The following is an 18342-nucleotide window of genomic DNA, read 5'->3' on the forward strand; positions in this document are numbered from 1 at the left end:
TGCAAGAACCTGATGGTTGTAGGGTAACAACAGTTCCTGAACCTGGTAGTGTGGGATGTAAGGCTTCTGTACCTCCTGCCCAATGGTAGTAGCAAGAAGAGAGCATGGCCTAGACTGGAAGATGGAAGTCCTTGATCATGGATGCTCCTTCCTTGTGACAGCATTCCTTGTAAATGTGCTCAGTGATGGGGAGGGCATTGCTGGTGGATTAGGCTGTAAACACAGCTGTTTTTGTAGACTCAGGAATCAGGTTTAATGCCACTGGCATATGTCGTTAAATCAACGCGCACAGTGCTAGAGGAATTCAGCAGGCCAGACAGCATCTATGGAAAAGAGTAAACAGTTGACGTTTCAGGACTGATGAAGGGTTTCAGCCTGAAACATTAAACTTTCCATAGATCCTGTCTGGCCTGCTGAATTCCTCCAGCATTTTGTGTGTTTTAGATTTCCAGCAGCTATAGATTCTCTTTTGTTGGTATGTCATTAAATTTGTTCTTTTACTGTTACACTACATTGCAATACATAATAAAAATTATAAATTACAGTAAGTATATAGATTAATAAAATAAATTACATAGTGCTGAAACAGGGAATAATACTGAGGTAGTGTTAATGGGTTCATTGTCCATTCAGGAATCTGATGGCGGAGGGGAAGGAGTTGTTCCTGAAACATTGAATGTGTGTCTACAGGCTCGTGTTCCACCACGTTGATGGTAGCAATTAGAAGAGGGCATGTCCTGGGTGAAGGGATCCTTAATGATGGATGTTGCCTTTTTGAGGCATTGCCTTTTGAAGATGCCCTGGATATTGGGGAGGCTACTACCCATGATGGAGCTGGTTGAGTTTACAACCTTGTGTAGCTTTTCTCAATCCTGTCCAGTGGTACCTCCATACCAGATGGTGATGCAACAAGTTAGAATGCTCTCCACGGTACATCTGAAGAAATTTGTGAATGTCTGGTGACATACCAATTTTCTTCAAACTCCTAATGAAATATAGCTGTTGTCTTGCTGCCTTTGAAATTGCATCAATATGTTGGGCCCAGGATAGATCCTCGGAGACGTGATGCCCAGGAGTTTGAAACTGCTTGCTCTTTCTATGTCTGATCCCTTGAAGAGGACTGGTGTGTGTTTCCTTGACTTCCCTTACTGAACTCCACAATCAATTTCTTGATCTTGCTGACAATTGAGTGTGATTGTTGTTGTGATGCCACTCAAACAGCTGATCTATCTCACAGCAAATTTATAGGTGGTGTTTGAACTGTGCCTAGCCACACTGTCATGTAGAGCGAGTACAGCAGTAGGTTAAGCATGCATCCTTGAGGTGTACCAGTGTTGATTGTCAGCAAGGAGATACTATTTCTGATCCACACAGACTCTGGTCTCTTAGTGAGGAAGTCAATGATCCAGTTGCAGAGTGAAGTACAGAAGTCTGGTTTTGGAGATTGTTAATTGGAACTGAGACTATAATTGTGTTGAACACTGATCTGTAGTCAATAAAGAGTGCCTGATGTAGATATTACTATTGTCCAGGTGATTCAGGGCCGAGTGGAGAGTCTGTAAGATTGCATCTGCTGTAAACCTGTTGTGGTATAGGAAATTGCAGCGGGACTAGGTTCTTGGACAGAAGTTGATTCTAGTCATGACCACCCTCACCGCACACTTCATCACAAATGTGAGTGCCACTGTGTGATGGTTGTTGATGAAGCTCACGCAGCTCTTGGGCATTGATATGATTGTCGCCCTTTTTGAAGTAGGTGGGAACCTCCAATTCCAGCAATGCAAGATTGAAGTTGTCCTTAAACACACCTGCCAGTTGGTTGGCACTGGTTTTCAGAGCCCATTTGGTTTTGTGAGCCCATCCTCTTGAAAGATGTTCTGGTGTCTGCCTTTGAGATGGAGATCACCATATCACCAGACGCTGCAGGTATTTGCATAGGAGTAGCTTAATTCTCTTTCGAAGCGTACATAAAACATGGTGAGCTTACCTGAGCGATGGAATGATCACAGCCATTCATGATTGGTTTCGATTTGTAGGAAGTAAAGGCCTGCAAACTCTGCCAGAGCTGACGTACATCTGATTCCTTCTCTAACCTCAATGAATTGTCTTTTTGCTCTTATAACAGCCTTCATAGTTTTGTATCACTAGTCTTGAATGCCACAGATATAGCCTTCAAACTGCAAATTTCCTGGTGCTTCTACGGCTTTTGGTTTGGGTATGTTCGATATGTTCCCAAAAGCGCTCACTCATCCATACAGGTCTTGAAATCGCTGACAACTATGTGTATTCATTCAGGCTCAAAGCCGGTTTTTTCTGTTGTTTCATTAACAGTCAGTGGGAGTTGTGGTAATCTCAGACATCACAGAAGAGTCCTTGAAAAAATTTGCAGATTTTACAAGTTGACAGGTTGTGCTTGATGGGGCATTTGGATGTGTTTCTTGGGCCATTTTGTACCATATCGCCATGTTCCAGTGGAAGAGACAAAATGCTCAATGCTTTCTCAAATGTTGCTCCTCCACCAGAAATCCAACCAAGTCAATGAGGATGTTAAATTTTTTTCAAGGAGGCTTTGAAAACATCTCTGAATTTTGTCGTTTCTCTCCCTCTTCTACCCCCCCCCCGAAAATGTTAGTTTGACATTGTTTGAACCTTTTTGAGAGTGTGGGCACAAATTGGCATTTATCTTTTTTGGGGAGAAAAAGATTCTCTTGCATGCCTTGATAATTTTGAGTAGCGATTATCATTGATTAATGAATTAGTAACAATTATGGATTTGAGGGGGGGAAAGATAAGTCCTGTTGCTTATTTATGTGTATTCCTTGTTTTACTATTAAAGTATAAAAGACATTGAAACAAATGAAGCATTTTAGAAAATATTTACAGAAATTATTAATATTAAACTTTTAAAATGACAGTTGAAAAATGACACTTAAATAGCACTGTTACTCATATAAGAAATGCAAGCATGAAATTAAAAGCTTTGTTGCATATTCATAAAAGATCAACAAAAGCAGTGGGCTTTAAAGAATCAATATGAGCCTCTGCATGTCATCTGCCAACGAAATGTTTCTGTAGCCTATCTTGGGCATGCATGCCATAGATTTGTCACTCGATGCAAAATTGTAGGGGTCCGGGAGGATGCAAATGCTCTGCTTATCCTGCTCATTGATTTGGAGGATTTTCTGGAGACAGTTCACCTTTAGTGCTTTCAAAGTGCTTACTTTTAGGTAGTAACACGCAAAATTCTGGAGGAACTCAGCAGGCCAGGCAGCATCTTTGGAAAGGAGTACAGTTGATGTTTCAGGCCGAGACCCTTCAGGGCTTTTGGGTAGTACGTAACTTTGACAAAAGGCTGAATACCCTGTTGCCCTGTAAACCTTGATTTTCAAACCACCATTTTCTGTAATGACTAGGTGCGTTGGTGCACTGGAGGTGGGAGGGTGAATTTCATCTGCCATATTTACTTTCATTGATGGGTGGCTGCTGAGATTTGGAAAATGATCCACTTAGCATGGATTATTGACTTTGAGGCCCAATGTTGGTTAGTGGCAAGTAGAGGATGTTTCTCTGAGAGGTGTTGATTGACTGACTGTTTATTTCTCTCTATAGATGCTGCCTGACTTGCTGAGTTCTTCCATCTTTTTGTGTGCTGCATATATCCTAATGTTTCCTGTGTGCAACTGTTTTGCTTTTGTTCTCTCAAGCTCTAGTTGGCCATAGCTGTATGGCTTTCAGATGTATGTCTTTATTCTTTTTCTTTTGAATATCTCCCAATCATTTTACTAGTTAACATATTTGTCCAGTTCACCAGCGATGTTATTACCATTATAATTGGCCTCGCCCAAATTCAAATTTGAGCTCTTAATCATATAGGGCTAGAAATAAACATGATCACATAATGGTTACCATTAAGTGAGTGTCCACACCTTTTTAGGCTGTGAGCTAAACTCAATTCATTTCTCATTACTAATCCAATATAGTTAGTTCTTGTCTTGGTTCTGGGGCATATAGAAATCTCTACTGGGAACATCTTGAAATTTACTGTTTTAGTGAAGTTAGAATACTTATCTCAATCTTTGGGAATGTAAATTCACTGTTACAATGGCCGTGCTTTTATTCACTCTACTTGCAAATTCATATGCCATTGAAATATTTTTGCATTTAATTGTTCTCTTTCATTATTTATCTTATTGACTTGTATACCGGACTATTTTGAGCCAACCTCACCACTCTCCACCATGTATTCTTCTTAGTTGAATTCAGATCTATGGTTCATTTAGTTTGTTCCTTTGCACACGAAATGTAACTTGCTGTATTGATGTGCACAAGACAAAATCACATTTCTCTCTCCAAGTACTTGTAATTTAGTAGTGGGAAAATTATAACTAGTGATTCAGTTTTTAATTTAGAAATCAATTTGATTCTTTAACCTAAATATCCTACCCTTGCCTTTTCTCAATTAGTTTATTAGGTGAAGTCTTGTAGGTGCCCCATTTTTGTCTTTTTTTTGCCACTACACTAGTCTCAGTTTGGTTCAACTGGAGTCCATTTAAATAATGCATTTTCTTTTTGTTTTGGTTCAAATAAATATCTGTACATATTGGATAGTGACTTAATTTCCTCGTATAGTAATCCCACATGTCCATTTGCATGTGGGCTTGGGTAACAATCTGAAGATTTTAAAGCTTGTGATAGTGTTTCTTGAGCTGAGGCAGTTATTCTGTAGTAAATGCAACTTGCCTGCTCAAGTCGGTCAAAACATGGGCTGGATCACCTATGTAAAGTCTCTCCTCCTTTCATATCTTCCTTGGTCTTTCCTGCTTGTATCCCTCAATATGTTTTAATGTTTCATTCCTTTCCAATGATTCTCCATCTGAATATGAGAACCCTTGCCAGATTCCACTTTAGCTATCTAATGGTAGTAAGAAAACATCCTCCAACGCCTTTTCTCCTTTCCTTGGATTGTTTGCTTTAGAAGCTCTAAACCACCTTGCCCTTCTGTTTCTGAACTTCAACATAAACCTCTTTAAAAATAGGCAAAGACATATGTTTTTGGTGGCATGGCTGCATAGTGCTTAGCGTAACACTTTACAGCACCATTGCACAACCATTTTTTCGAAAATGTTCCTTCCTCAAAATTTTTTTTTTTGTTTATGATAGACTGCTTGAAGCTGAACACAATTATAATTTCAGATTACTTGTACCACGTAGGAATTTGGAGAAGCAAGCAATTCACTTTTAGTGAATACTATGCATTTAATTGCATAATGGTGATGTTGTTTTGCAATAGATCAACTAAGCTAAAAATATTTTGATTTTTGTTTGTATTCTGTATCTGAACTCTCTTAAGTGTTCAACAATAATCATCCAGCATTGATGAATTCCAGTTGCTTTGATATCATTTCTCCATAAGCACAATGTCCTGGTGAAACATTTCACCATGCTCATCACTTACAGTGCCAAGATTTGCAGAGAAATCTAAATGGGAATGCAGAAAATGAATCTTTAGTGACAGGTTGTACTTCATGGTTTTGTATGCCTGGTGCACGTTGTCAACCAGCTGCACATAGTTTGGAGCCTTTGTAGTTGCCAAGAAAATTTACAACATACTTAAATGCCTTCCATGCGATTTTCTCCGGTTCCATCAGAAGTCTTCGAATTGCCTGTCATTGATGAGCTGTTTGATTTGTGGATCAACAAAAATGCTTTCCTTAATCTTGGCATCAGTTACTCTGACTTGAATTATGAAAAGAAATAGCAAATACAGGCGATTTATTTATTTTTATTAAATAGATAATTTCATGGTGATTTTTATGATCAGCTGCCCAAAATCTATAGAAAAGCCTCAAAGTATTTGGGAAGCCAAATCTTTGTTGTCCAGTGTAATCGGGGTTTAATTCCCGCTGCTGTCTGTAAAGAGTTTCTATGTTCTCTCCATGAATGCGTGAGTTTCCTTCCGGTGCTCTGGTTTCCTCCCACAGCCCAAAAGCTGATGGATAGCTAGCAAGTTTGGACATGCTCTGTTGGCACCAGAAGTATGGTGAAACTTGCAGGCTGTCTCCAGCACGTATGTTGGTCACTGAAGCAAACCATGCGGTTCACTGTTTTGGTATACATGTGACAGATAATGCTATCATCATCATTTACATATGATGATGGCTCCCCAGTTCACTTCAACTGCTTTGCAGCCAGTATTATCAATTATACTGGGTGCACCTGAAATTCTTTTCGTTGAAGTGCAAAAACCAAAGCCAATGGATTGCATTGCTTTCAATCTTCCTCATCTGCCTCTACCTCTACCTCAGACTGAGTTTAGCTGTTTGTAGTCTCAGTGCATTTTGATCTTAAATGGAACTGCTCAGGCTCTTAAACAAGCAGCCTACTATCGGCATTGTAACCCCACACACCTGTGCCTCTAATTTAGTTTCTCCATTGTTTTGGTATTTTCAATTATTTCAGAGTTCATCTGCCAGCCCTCCTTTTCTGCTGTTCCCAAATGTACTTGATCTAATGAGAGCCTTGATTATTTTCTCTGTAGGAATACAGTGTCTTTGTCCTTCTGTACTTTAATTTTTGATCTTATTTTAATATTTAAGTATATTTAAATACCTGTTGCACCATAGCTCTGTGTGCCTTCAATTTCATAAATTCACTTCCCTACAGTTCTTATTTCTGATGTTACCTCTCACCTTTTCCAGATTTCTCTTTATTTGAAATGTATCTAGCACTAAGTTTATCATCACTTGGCCAATTTATCTCTTTTTGACTGTACGAATTCTTGCCTTTTCTTCCAGATTGCCACAGGATACTTTGCTACAATAAAACAATGCTGTCTTAGTGCAGAGTATTGTTCAATGGAACATATTTTTGTGTGCACAATTGAACAAATATTGTAACCTCTTGCAGCTGTTTGTACAGGTAATGTGATTGGATCATATTTGACAGTAAGTTAATTCTAAAACAGCAGATTATTGATTTATGGAAGAAAATTTTAGGTGCCTTCTGTGACTGCAAAGGTGTTGCATGTATCTTGATTTCATAAATTGCTTCAATTTCTTCTGTGCTATGGATTCGTGTAGCATCTGGATATACTCGTAATTCCAAGGAGCCTGATGGTGCCTGAAGCTTTTGACTTAGTTTACACGGCAATCTGAATAACAAGTGCTGTGGCTTAGCAACCAAGTTACACGTTTGTGCTCAATGATAGGCAGGTTTTCATGACCTTCATTTAACCTTGGCAATTGAACAATGTGATGAATTCTCCTGTCTTGGTCTATCTTGCAGGTTCTATTATAATTTATGGTTATATCAGCAATAAAGATGTTTTGTTAGTGGAGCTATTGTTCATACTAACCTGTACGGATACTAGCGCATGTTGACATGCTGTATCTAAACTATAAACGTGCCTTTCTATCAAGGGACTTCATAATGTTCTTGTGGGCATAATTCAGCAAGCATTAAATAAAAATGTGTTTTGGAGTGGAATGTGCTTGCTTTTTTAGACTACTTCTTCCAAATAGATTTCTTCATATTTTTTCTTTCAGTACAGTGTCAACCAGTTTAGACAATAAATCTTGAAACTTTAAATCCTGTGTATGTATTTGTTACGTATTGAATGTCAGTGCTGTAATGCTATGCTAAACAACGTCGGCTGATGCTTCTAAATGGCATAAAACAGAAGCTTATTTGCATGCAACCAACCACTGAATGCGGTTGTTTTTTTGGCTGACTTTCAAAAACCAGTTGGGGCTAATTGCATTGCCAGAAGAAAATATTTAATGACAAAGATTTTTTTGAAAAAAAGATGAGTTTATTATCATTAATTAGATAATAAAGATAGATTTTTCTCAGGATAATTTAATATTGAAACCTACCTCTAAAAATACATTTTCAAGCAGAGGAGGACTGGTTGTCAGCAAATGCAAGTTGTCAACAACATATACTACACTGTCTAGCATGCAGACAGGATGAGGCTTAAGCCGCACACAGCCGACATATTGAAGCAACAGAGGCAAGAATAGGTGCAAAGCCGAACCTCTTTGCACAAAATGTAGCTTATCCAGGAATGGTTGGGTGTCACCTTCAGTTAATAATTTTCAACAACAGTCCCCTATGGGTCAGAAAATACCAAGTAATTGCTGCTTTGTTCTCAATGTATTTCATTACATTAGAAAGCTGCTGCATACATTCTAAAATAGCTGGCTGCTGAAACTGAGAAAATGGCGTCTTAAGATTCATATTTTTATTAAAGAAATATTGCATCTTGTTTAAACACAGTAATGAAGTTAGTATATAGATGTGTAAGTTTTGTTGGTGTTTTTCATTTATTGTCATAAAGTTTTTGAAAAACTAACTGATAAATAGAAAGGTGTGATAAAAGACACACCAGTTTCTCAGCCTATTAGATAATATCTTTAAAACAAAGTTTGTAAGATTTATACAAATTTGATATCTTGGAGTTATTCTTTTGTGATTGACAGCTCAGTGTGCTGTATAAACACTAAGTTTGTGGTTTTCAGTTTTGGTATGTTTGTTACCAATTAAGTCTCCTATGACTTCTATTAAATATCGCAAATTTTAATGATTTTATTAATAACCATTTTTTTTAAATTATGCCTTAATGAAATTGTAGATTATTTAGATTTCCATAAGATGATGAGTTGTATAGGTGATGTGCAAAAAAAAAACAAGGTTCCTTTGCTTCATCTAAGAAAAAAAATTCAATTGGCTTTCTGAATTTTACTTATGAACATTTATGAATTGAACATTGTAATCCTCTTCTAGAGGCTGGAAAGATTGCAACAAAGTCCTTTGAAGCTATTCCATCTAAAGTGGGGGTCATGGATTTAATGCTTAGTTGTAATTTATGAACCAATGCTACGTTACAGTTGGCATCAGTGTTTCTGCACTAGGAACAAAAATATGATGAATCCCACTGATCATTGCGACCGTAGCCATGCTTAAATAATTGAATGCATGTATTTTTGTAGGAAGCTCAATGTGGTGTCTGTTACAGTAAAGAACCTTCATATCCGACTAGGTTTGTATTTGTTAAATTTTGTGCTGTAAAGTTGTACCCCTTTTCCTTTGGAAGAGGAAGGAATACCAAGTGAGAATTAAACAGTGAAAAAGGGGTAGAAAAGGAGTCTTTGAACCATCATTTAAGCAATGTGAAAGAGTCTACCCCATAACCGGTGTCTCCATAGGGAACAAAAGCCACCAACATTTGCAAGTTAAGGAAATGTACATAGACAGGGCCAGTGAAAGTTAGTCATAATTGGAGAAGAACACAAGAGAGAAGGACTGAAGCTATCTTGGATGTGGAATGGAATTCCTGCCCTGAAATAAAAATCATGTTGTTCTTTACTATCTTGTTGAATTTTGTAACATTTTGCCTGCAGTAGGAATCTCACTCCTCAAGTTATTGTTTGTCATTAGGAGGCATTCAAATTCTGACTTGCCAATCTAAATTGGTCCCATTCCTCTCGACATGCAGCCTTCCATCTGATTTCAGTAGGTGAAGGTAAGAGAAAAACAGTGGGGAAAGCTCCCTTTTTCCCCACCCTGATGTTTTCAATTCCTCCTAGACTATTCCTGCAGGAAAGGATATTGCTAGTGGTTGTGGATGAGCTGATCTAATTGTTTTGGGGGATGCAGGTATGAAGCAGGGAGAACAGTTGGTCTGGATTTTTCTACTTAATTGTTAAGTTGTAATTTACTGAGGTGTAGTGTCTGCTTTGTTTGAGGAATGACATTTTCCCACCTTACTTTCAAGAGTATCGTTCTAAACCTTGCAGGAACAGTTTTATCCACTGTGAATATTATTGCAGTAGGACTGCTTTGGTGAAAATTAGTTGTAAATGTTGTCTTACTTTTTCACTTATAAGTGGAAATATAATATGGATTTAAAACATGATGTTAATCAACCATTGAACCTGCCATTCAGTTAGATTATAGTTCATCAGATCCTGTCTCCAGTCTCCTACACAAACTTGCAATATTGTTTGACTTTTGAATGTTTGTCATTCTCCTCCTTGAATATGTTCAATGATTCTGCCTCCGCAGCTCTGCAAATGGAGAATTCCATAGTCTGAGAGGAAATTCCAACTTTCAGTCTTAAATAGGTGAACCCTCGCTCTGAAATTCTACCCTATCAATCTCCATCAGCATCTTCTGTTGAATTATATAAGAGATGAATGAGGCAGACTTTCAAAATACCTCATGGGTATCCCAACTTGTCAACATCTGTCAATACTTGCAACCTCTTCATTAAAGGACTCAACCTAGTGAACATATTCTGCTCCACTTCCAAAGCAGTATTTCATTCCTTTCGTATGGAGACAAAAAACATGTTTAGTAATTCAATGTTTGAATTCACCAGCTCCCTGTAAAACTGTCCTGTTCTTATACATACAACTTTTGCAACAATTGCAGTTATTTCAAAAGCCTTCCTGATTAATTGTGCATCTACATGCCAGCTCTTGATGTTTCATCTACTAAAAACTTTTTGTGTTGCAAAAATTTCTATTCTCAATTCACTTAAATATTTTACACTTTTTAAAAATTCTAACCTCAGTCTCCCAAACTATTTGCCCACTCATTTAATCATTGCAGGCTCTCTGTGTCCATGCTGCTACTTTCACCATTTTGTATCATCATCAAAATTGATTTCATTATACTCTGTCCCTTCATCCAAGTCTAAAATATAGACTAAATAGCTGAAGACCCAACACTGAAACCAGTGGTACCAGCTAGATACTGATTGCAATCCTAAAATGACCAACTTATCTGACTTTTGATTTCTGTTAGTTGATTCCATTTCTATGCAAATTAATTAACTCTGGCTCAGGTGATTCAGTAACATTTACATGGCATCTTAGCAAGTGTATTTGAGAAATCCGAATATGTTACTTCTATTGGATTCACTTCAACTGTTTAGTTGTTTTATCTTCAGAGCTCTAACAAATTTGTTAAATGTTCTCTTTAAAATATAGACTTGACTCAATAGTCATAATTTCTAAAACAAAATGGTTACAGCATTGAGATGCCTTTCTACATATTCTATTGATGCTGAGAAGTTCCACCTGCTGACCCTATCTCTATAGGCTTGGCATTTTTTCCTGATCATATCTCTATCCACCTCCTTGAAGGCAGCAATGGCTGTGCATTCTGGATCCCAGCCAATGTTTTAAAAGAAAATTCTCATGTCACTCTTCAATTTCAACCCCCTTTATTTGTAGCTATGAGGACATCTAGTCATTAACCCTTCTACTGTGTATCACAAACATTCTGATCAAAACTAGTTTGGTGTTTTCTATTACTCTGGGGTCCCCAGTTCTTCAAATACTCAGCTAAATTCCAATATTCTTTAATGTCTGTAACACTCTGCTTAATGTATGTATAATTAAGTGTCCAAATATCTGAGTGCTGAATACCACTTGTAGAACTAATTTGGCATAGCAGTATTTCTCATGACTACTACCTATGGTTTGTCTTGTATGGATAATCTTTGGGTGATGTTCATTTCCCCCATATAAATTGGTCTTACTCCTTTCATACAAAAAATAACATCTGAATCATTCAAAGAGACTAGTCCTCTGACATTTTCAATTCCTCTAAATTGATTCTCATTCTCTGTGTATGTCTTTCTCTTTTTCTACCCCTGCCATGTTTTACCAATATCATCAAAGTGCATTCTGCTCCTAATTGGAAGGAGACCGCTAGCTCACTAGTGGATGGCATAATTGTAGTACCAGCACAAAAAAGAAACCATCTAGGAAAATATTTTTCAATTGGGTTGTAAAGTTTTGCTGTAATGGCTGAAGCAAGGAAATAGGATCTATCCATAACATTGTACAGAAAGGGTTTTGCCTACAGTACTTCAAATTGGCTGAATTTAACCATAGGAAGACATTGTCTCCAAAAGGGCAAAAGAAAGAGCCGAGATTATTCATTGGAATTGTTCTCTGGCATCTTCTCTTAGCCTCTTCAACATGTGAATTAAAGTTGTATCAGGATAAGATGATGCAAATAGATTGGTTTGCAGTGTTTTTAAAGGTCGAGTGTGAAATTGCATAGCGCAATTTTTTTTACTTGTAGAAAATTATTTCTTACAGTTTTGTTTTGTTCTTTTCCAGATCTCAGCCATAGTGGTTTGGGAACTCATTATGAAAATTCCCATTGGGGTCAACCCCCCTTTAGAAGTGAACCAAACAGCATCTGGGATAAAGTGATAATAGACGGAAGTGACAAAGAGGCTTGGCCTTCCATTTGTGGAAACGAGACTGAAACTGCCTCAGAATGCACAGACACTGACTCTGCCTCAAACTGTGGCTCTGATACTAGTAGCATGGCTACAGGGAGTGCACCAGGCAACTTCAATGGACAAAATAAAAATTGCAATAACAGTGGTAATGGGGCACTTGTCCAAAGCAGTTCAAACCAGAGTGCCATTGGAGGTGGAGCAAATGGTGGAAATGGAAATTCATCCAGAGTGTGGGCTGTTGCCTCAGGGTCTGCACCTGGTATAGGCCACTGCTCTGCTACCAGTGGAAGTGGAAAGATGGATAGCATCGTGAGTGTAAATCCAAACTGTTGGGGCACTTCTGCATCTTCTGCTGGCATTAATCTGAATCTTAATCCCAATGCCAATCCAGCTGCTTGGCCTGTAGTTGGGCAAGAAATTCAAGGAACTGTAGGAGGAGGAAATGCTTCAACTGTTTGTAGTTCCAGTAATTCCATTGATCAGAGTCTTGGTAACCCTAATAATGGTCCGACAGGTACATTAAATACCTGGGGAAATTTGCTGCAGCAGGAAAGCACAGAAATACAAACATCCACTTCACAGAATGTGTCTTTCAGCATCCAACCTCAGAACCTTAACACTGATGGACCAAATAACACTAACCCCATAAACTCTTCACCAAACCCTATCAATGCAATGCAAGCAAATGGACTGCCTAATGTTTCTGTACCAGGAGGCTGGGCAATGACTGTAAGCATGGGTGCAATAAACCCATCACATCTTCAAAACCTTCCTGGTGCTAGTGGATCACCTGCAGTTTCTCAGCTCAATGGAGGTAATAACGAAGGAATGAACAATCCTTCGTGTAACTCTGTGTGGGGAGTGCCACACACTAATCCTACAGCCACCAATGGTAACTCTGGATTTAGTCAGGGGAATGGAGACACTGTGAATTCTGCATTAAGTTTAAGTGCTAAGCAAACATTAGCAAACAATTCTAATATTGCTGTGGAAAAGGATGTTGGAAGCAATGCTTGGGACTCTGGTCCCCCTACCAGTCCTGGGGTACTGCCTTGGACAAGGGCTGGTAACATTGGGGGCTTGCACTCTGGTCCCAGTAACAGTGGAGCTTGGGGTAACACATCATCCAACAGGAACACCAATAATGGTGTAAATGGAGAATGGGGAAAACCGTCTAACCAGCATTCCAGTAATGAAGCAAATGGTAACGGAAAAGGATCGTGTACATGGGAGGGCCTTTGTGTTAACAGCCAAACTCCTGTTTTGCAGCAAAGTAATGAACAAATTAACTCTTGGGCAAAACCTTCTGAATCGTGTACCACTGGTAGTGAGGGAAGTAATGAAAGTGGTACTAGCCATCATGAAGGAAGCACTGGAAGAAACGGAGGAAGACACAATGGTAGCCGGCGAAAGACTGATAAAGGAACAATTGAACAACAAGGGCTGGTCCAGAGTGTTGTATTAAAGTCTGATCATGATCCTAGAGTTTTATGTAATACTGGATGGGGCCAGACACCAGTAAAACAGAACATTTCGTGGGAAATTCAAGAATCTCCTAGATCTGAGCGAAAAAGTGACAATGGAACTGAGGCTTGGGGTTCAGCTGCTGCCCAATCTTCAAACTCAGGGGGGAGAAGTGATGGGTCCAGCATGAATAGTAGTAATACCTCTACAGTATCTGGGTGGGGAAATCATCCACCAACACTCATATCCAATAATACAGGTTGGGGAGACAAAGTATCCAATGGCCAAGGGGGATGGGGCGATTCTGCAAATTCTAATGCTGCTGCTACAGCCAAAAGTGGCCATGGCTGGAGTGGGGTTCCTAGTCAGGAGGAGAAGCCATCCGCCTGGGTGGACTCACAGAAGTCTAAGCTGCAGAATTGGGGAGAAGGGCAGAAAACTAATCAAGGCTGGGCATCAGGAGGTGGGAGTGGAGGAGGGGATTGGACTGATTCTGCCACAGGACCTTTGGCTGAAGGAAAGAAAAATGGGTCTAGTTGGGACAATGAAAATAACCGATCTGCACCTAATTGGAATGAGACTACCAGACCACAGAATAGTGGGTGGAGTAATGGTACAACCAGCAAGCCAAACCCAAGTACAGGCTGGGGAGAGCCTTTAAAGTCAAATGTACCACAGAACTGGGGAAATAAACCTCAGGATAATAATGTTAGCACCTGGGGAGGGGCTGCTTCTGTTAAACAGTCTAATTCGGGTTGGGTTGGTGGACCTTTGTCTGCAAAACAGAAGGACAATGAACCCACAGGCTGGGAAGAACCTTCCCCACCATCTATTCGCCGTAAAATAGAGATAGACGATGGTACCTCAGCTTGGGGAGACCCAACCAATTACAAGAAGGCAGTAAACATGTGGGATAGAAACAATCCTGTGAATCAAAGCAGTAACAATACCGTGACTGAACAGCAACCGCCTCCGCCTCATCAGTCATCTGCCGCACAAAACCGCTCTCCACTACTTGCTCCGGGTAAGAATCACTATTATTTCAACTCATTGTATTAGAAATAAGTTATTATCTGCAACAGAAATTAATATATTTAATATCTAGAAATATACCTGAAGTGCACTTCATCTAATACAAAAAAATGCAGATTGTTTTCAGTGTTATTTGATTGATAGATCCTTATCTGTGCAATAGTAAAGTGGATTGTCTTTTTTTTCTCCAAACCTGCCTTATAAGACTTGTCTGAAAATGAGAAAAGGAGGTAACTTGTTCTCAAGGTTTTTTTCTAGAATTATTATACCTGGATGGTTAAGTTGAGCCAAATAAGGAGTTTGTAAACTATAAAATGCTGAGAATCACATGCATATAGGTCATCTATAGAGTTGGAGTTGAGAACATACATGGAACAGGAGAAACTTCTACCATTCAATAAGATTGTGATTGTTCATCTACTACTTTAACTCATTCCTGCACTAATCTGATATTCTTCGATTCCTGTAATATCTATAAATCCATCTAACTTTGCCTTGACTGTACTCTTAACTGATCCTCCACAACCTTTCTGGTTGGAGCTTTCCAAAGATTCACCATCTTTAAGTGAAGAAATTTCTTCTTTTTTTTCAGTTCCACATACTTGAGCCATTATTTGAGACTACTCTCTTCCTTCTTCCTCCAAACAACCACCTCAAACTACTTAACCTATTACAGTGGATTCCAGTTAATTGGTCATCAGTTAATCTGGGCAGCCGCTTATTTTGGACAACTCTTAAAAGAACAAACAAATTACGAAGGTAGCCAGGGTTCCCTTCATTGATTTGGGACACTATGCTGGTTAATTGGGATGGGAGACTGTTGCTAAACAGTTTGTAACTAGCTTCAGTCACGTGCACTTGTATGACAACACCATGCTGAGTGTGAACAGTTTTTAAGTAGTGTCAGTTGCGTGTGTTTGTGTTCAAAAAGTTGTAATTTTTTTTCCAATGTTGTCGGGAAATAGGTAGTAAGTCAGTTCAGAACTCTTTTGCTCACTACGTTTTCAAGCATTAGGCTTGGAGTTGCCAGAAACAGCTGAGATTGAAAATAAAATTATTTCACTACAAGTTAGGAACAAAGAAAAGTTGTACGGTATTGACAATCATCTTGAATCCTACAATGAAAATGAAGATTTGGAGGATGCATTGGTCAGCAGCATTGTATGATGGCAGTCCATTATCTGCATAGGTGTCTGCAGTGATTTTGTTCACTTAGTCATTCAAAAGAACCCGGCAGCATCCATGGATAAATTTCTCCGATAACTATTTGAAACAAATAGTTTTAAAATACTGTAGAGGAATTGGTAGAATTCTAATTTTTTTCTGTATTTTATTTAAGTACATAATTTGTTACTCAGTTAAATGTTAGTTTGTCTTTTAAAAAAAAAACCCTTTTAATTATTTCCATGAAGCTTCAGCTAGTTGGGGCAATTGTTTAATTGGCCCCGGTGTGTCCCAAATAATTGGAATTTACTGTATTGTTCAATCCACCTCCCGGCCATCCACCCACCAACCTCATCTGATCTTTTGTATCTTTCCTGCACTCTCCCTGTTGGAAGGGAAATTAGACTTTATTCCAGATCTAGTTTCACATGACTTCTGTACAATTGCAGAAAGTTGTATCTTTACTCCCATATGCAAATCCTTGCATTTCTCTTTATTTTCCATTGGTCTTTTTTTCCGCATTCACTAAGCCTGTCAATTTTGCCATAGCCATTTTTGGCACCCACCCAACTCTGCGCAGCTTTATACTGTAAAATCACTTGTCATAAATTTAATGAAAGGTTTGCTGATTAAACATTGGTTTTTCAGATCATTGTCAACTGTATGCGTTCATAGGCTCTTCTGGAGTATTTGTAGCACTTTTTATTTCTGATTTTCACCTGTGTTATTTTGCTATTGTGCTGTATAGTAGCATTATGTGGCATACTGCATCATATTGTGCCCTGTATTTTAATCTGAGATAGCAGAAATACTACTGGACTTCTGATGGTGGATATATAAAATGGGGAAGAGAATGCCACAATAACATTTCAGTCCAAGGTATAACTGCATTTTGGCTTTGCAATATCTTGGTTGATATCAAATCAGCTATGTTTCCATGTTTGCAAAATTTAGTTCTGATCAAGAAATTATTCTTGAAAAATGAGAATTCTTCTGCCCATTTTCTTGTCAAATGCATAAATGTTGCAAGTTACTAACTATAATTCAAGAATCAAGTTTTTAAATGGAGATCAAAACTAATAGAAAATGGTTAATCCAAGTACTATCATTGTGTTGCCATTGAATGTAGCTATAGTATTCCAAATGTTGTCACTATACTTTTTATGTACTTTTGACTAGTTTTTAAATATTTTGACTCTATTTCATTTAGTTATCTTAAATATTCAAAACTTCAATATTTTGGGTGTTTTAATATAGAATGAAATTTAAGAAGTCAAAGTTGTGTAAGATTTATGTCCATAAGTCTCAAAAGAACCTGTATTCAAGGCATATTTTGTTACTTATTCTAAATTAAGATTGATGTTGTCTAAATTAAGATTGAAGATCTAGCTTCCCTTCACTGAATAATGGGATGTACTTAGTGTTCAAAAGTTTTGTTTTATGCTACTTTTGTTCCTTTTATAAAATAAAGCAAAATTACCCCATAAGAATATGTACTTTCAACGTGTTTGTTAAGTTGATATCACATTTTAGGGAAATTCTGTACCCTTTTTATGTTGTGTAGTTGCATCATTGAAGACAGGAAAGAATTGACTTCTATTGACAATATGACTTGAATCTTGTGCATTATATTATTTACCATTTTTGTGTATATTAATAGCAAAGTATGAAAGAATGACTGTGAATTCCAAAATGTTAGTTTCCTAGTATTTTGAAGTGAGGATGTGTTGGTCATAAGGGGTTTAAAAAATCATTATTTTTCATCTGATATAATTTATTGTTAAAACAGAATTCCAGAAACAAAATTCAATTGCGATAATTAATGGTTTTCATGACTAATTTCTAATGCTTACTGTCTATGATTAACAAGTAACTTGTTTAATGATAACTATTTGCATATCATTTGCTCAATTACTGCTGAATACTTAGCATTTGGATTTGCATGCACTTATGCCAATTAGGCTTTGTACATTTATTACCAATTCTAAAAAGAGCATCATTAATGAACATGAGTCTGAATTAGAGTTCAAATCATCTGTCCTCTTTTCCTATAAATAAATTTTTCTTTTTAATTATTTACTTTCATCAGTTAATGCAAGACAAATAGGCAGTTTGATAAAGAGGATCCAGCTATTTGTCAAGAAGTTATTTTGATGTAATCATAGGACAATATTTGGTGGAATATGTCTATAATGGATTGGTTTTGTAATTTATCAAGGTATTATTAGTTTATTAGTAACATGAGTTCTAAAATATAACTATGATTACTAATAATAATGGTGACCATCATGCAAAAGTGAAGCTATGATTGTTCCTTTGTTTTAAGCTATTCTTAATCATAGTAATTCATTGCAGAGATGAACAATGTTTATTGCTATTTCTGGCTCATTCTTTAAAAAAATATATATGCAGGTGGA

At 37.7% G+C, this 18342-nt stretch overlaps 1 protein-coding gene across 10 annotated transcripts in view; it reads left to right on the forward strand.

The window, feature by feature from the left end:
* Positions 1-18342, forward strand: part of tnrc6c1 (trinucleotide repeat containing adaptor 6C1) — a 133242-nt gene that overhangs the window by 59728 nt on the left and 55172 nt on the right. For all 10 annotated transcript variants that reach the window (XM_072241957.1, XM_072241964.1, XM_072241966.1 and 7 more), the window contains one exon: positions 12138-14753. In XM_072241957.1, the coding sequence (XP_072098058.1) occupies positions 12138-14753 (2616 nt within the window). The remainder of the gene's footprint in view (positions 1-12137; positions 14754-18342) is intronic.

The sequence above is a fragment of the Mobula birostris genome, chromosome 24 (assembly GCF_030028105.1).
Source record: "Mobula birostris isolate sMobBir1 chromosome 24, sMobBir1.hap1, whole genome shotgun sequence".
Classification (NCBI taxonomy): Eukaryota; Metazoa; Chordata; class Chondrichthyes; order Myliobatiformes; family Myliobatidae; genus Mobula; species Mobula birostris.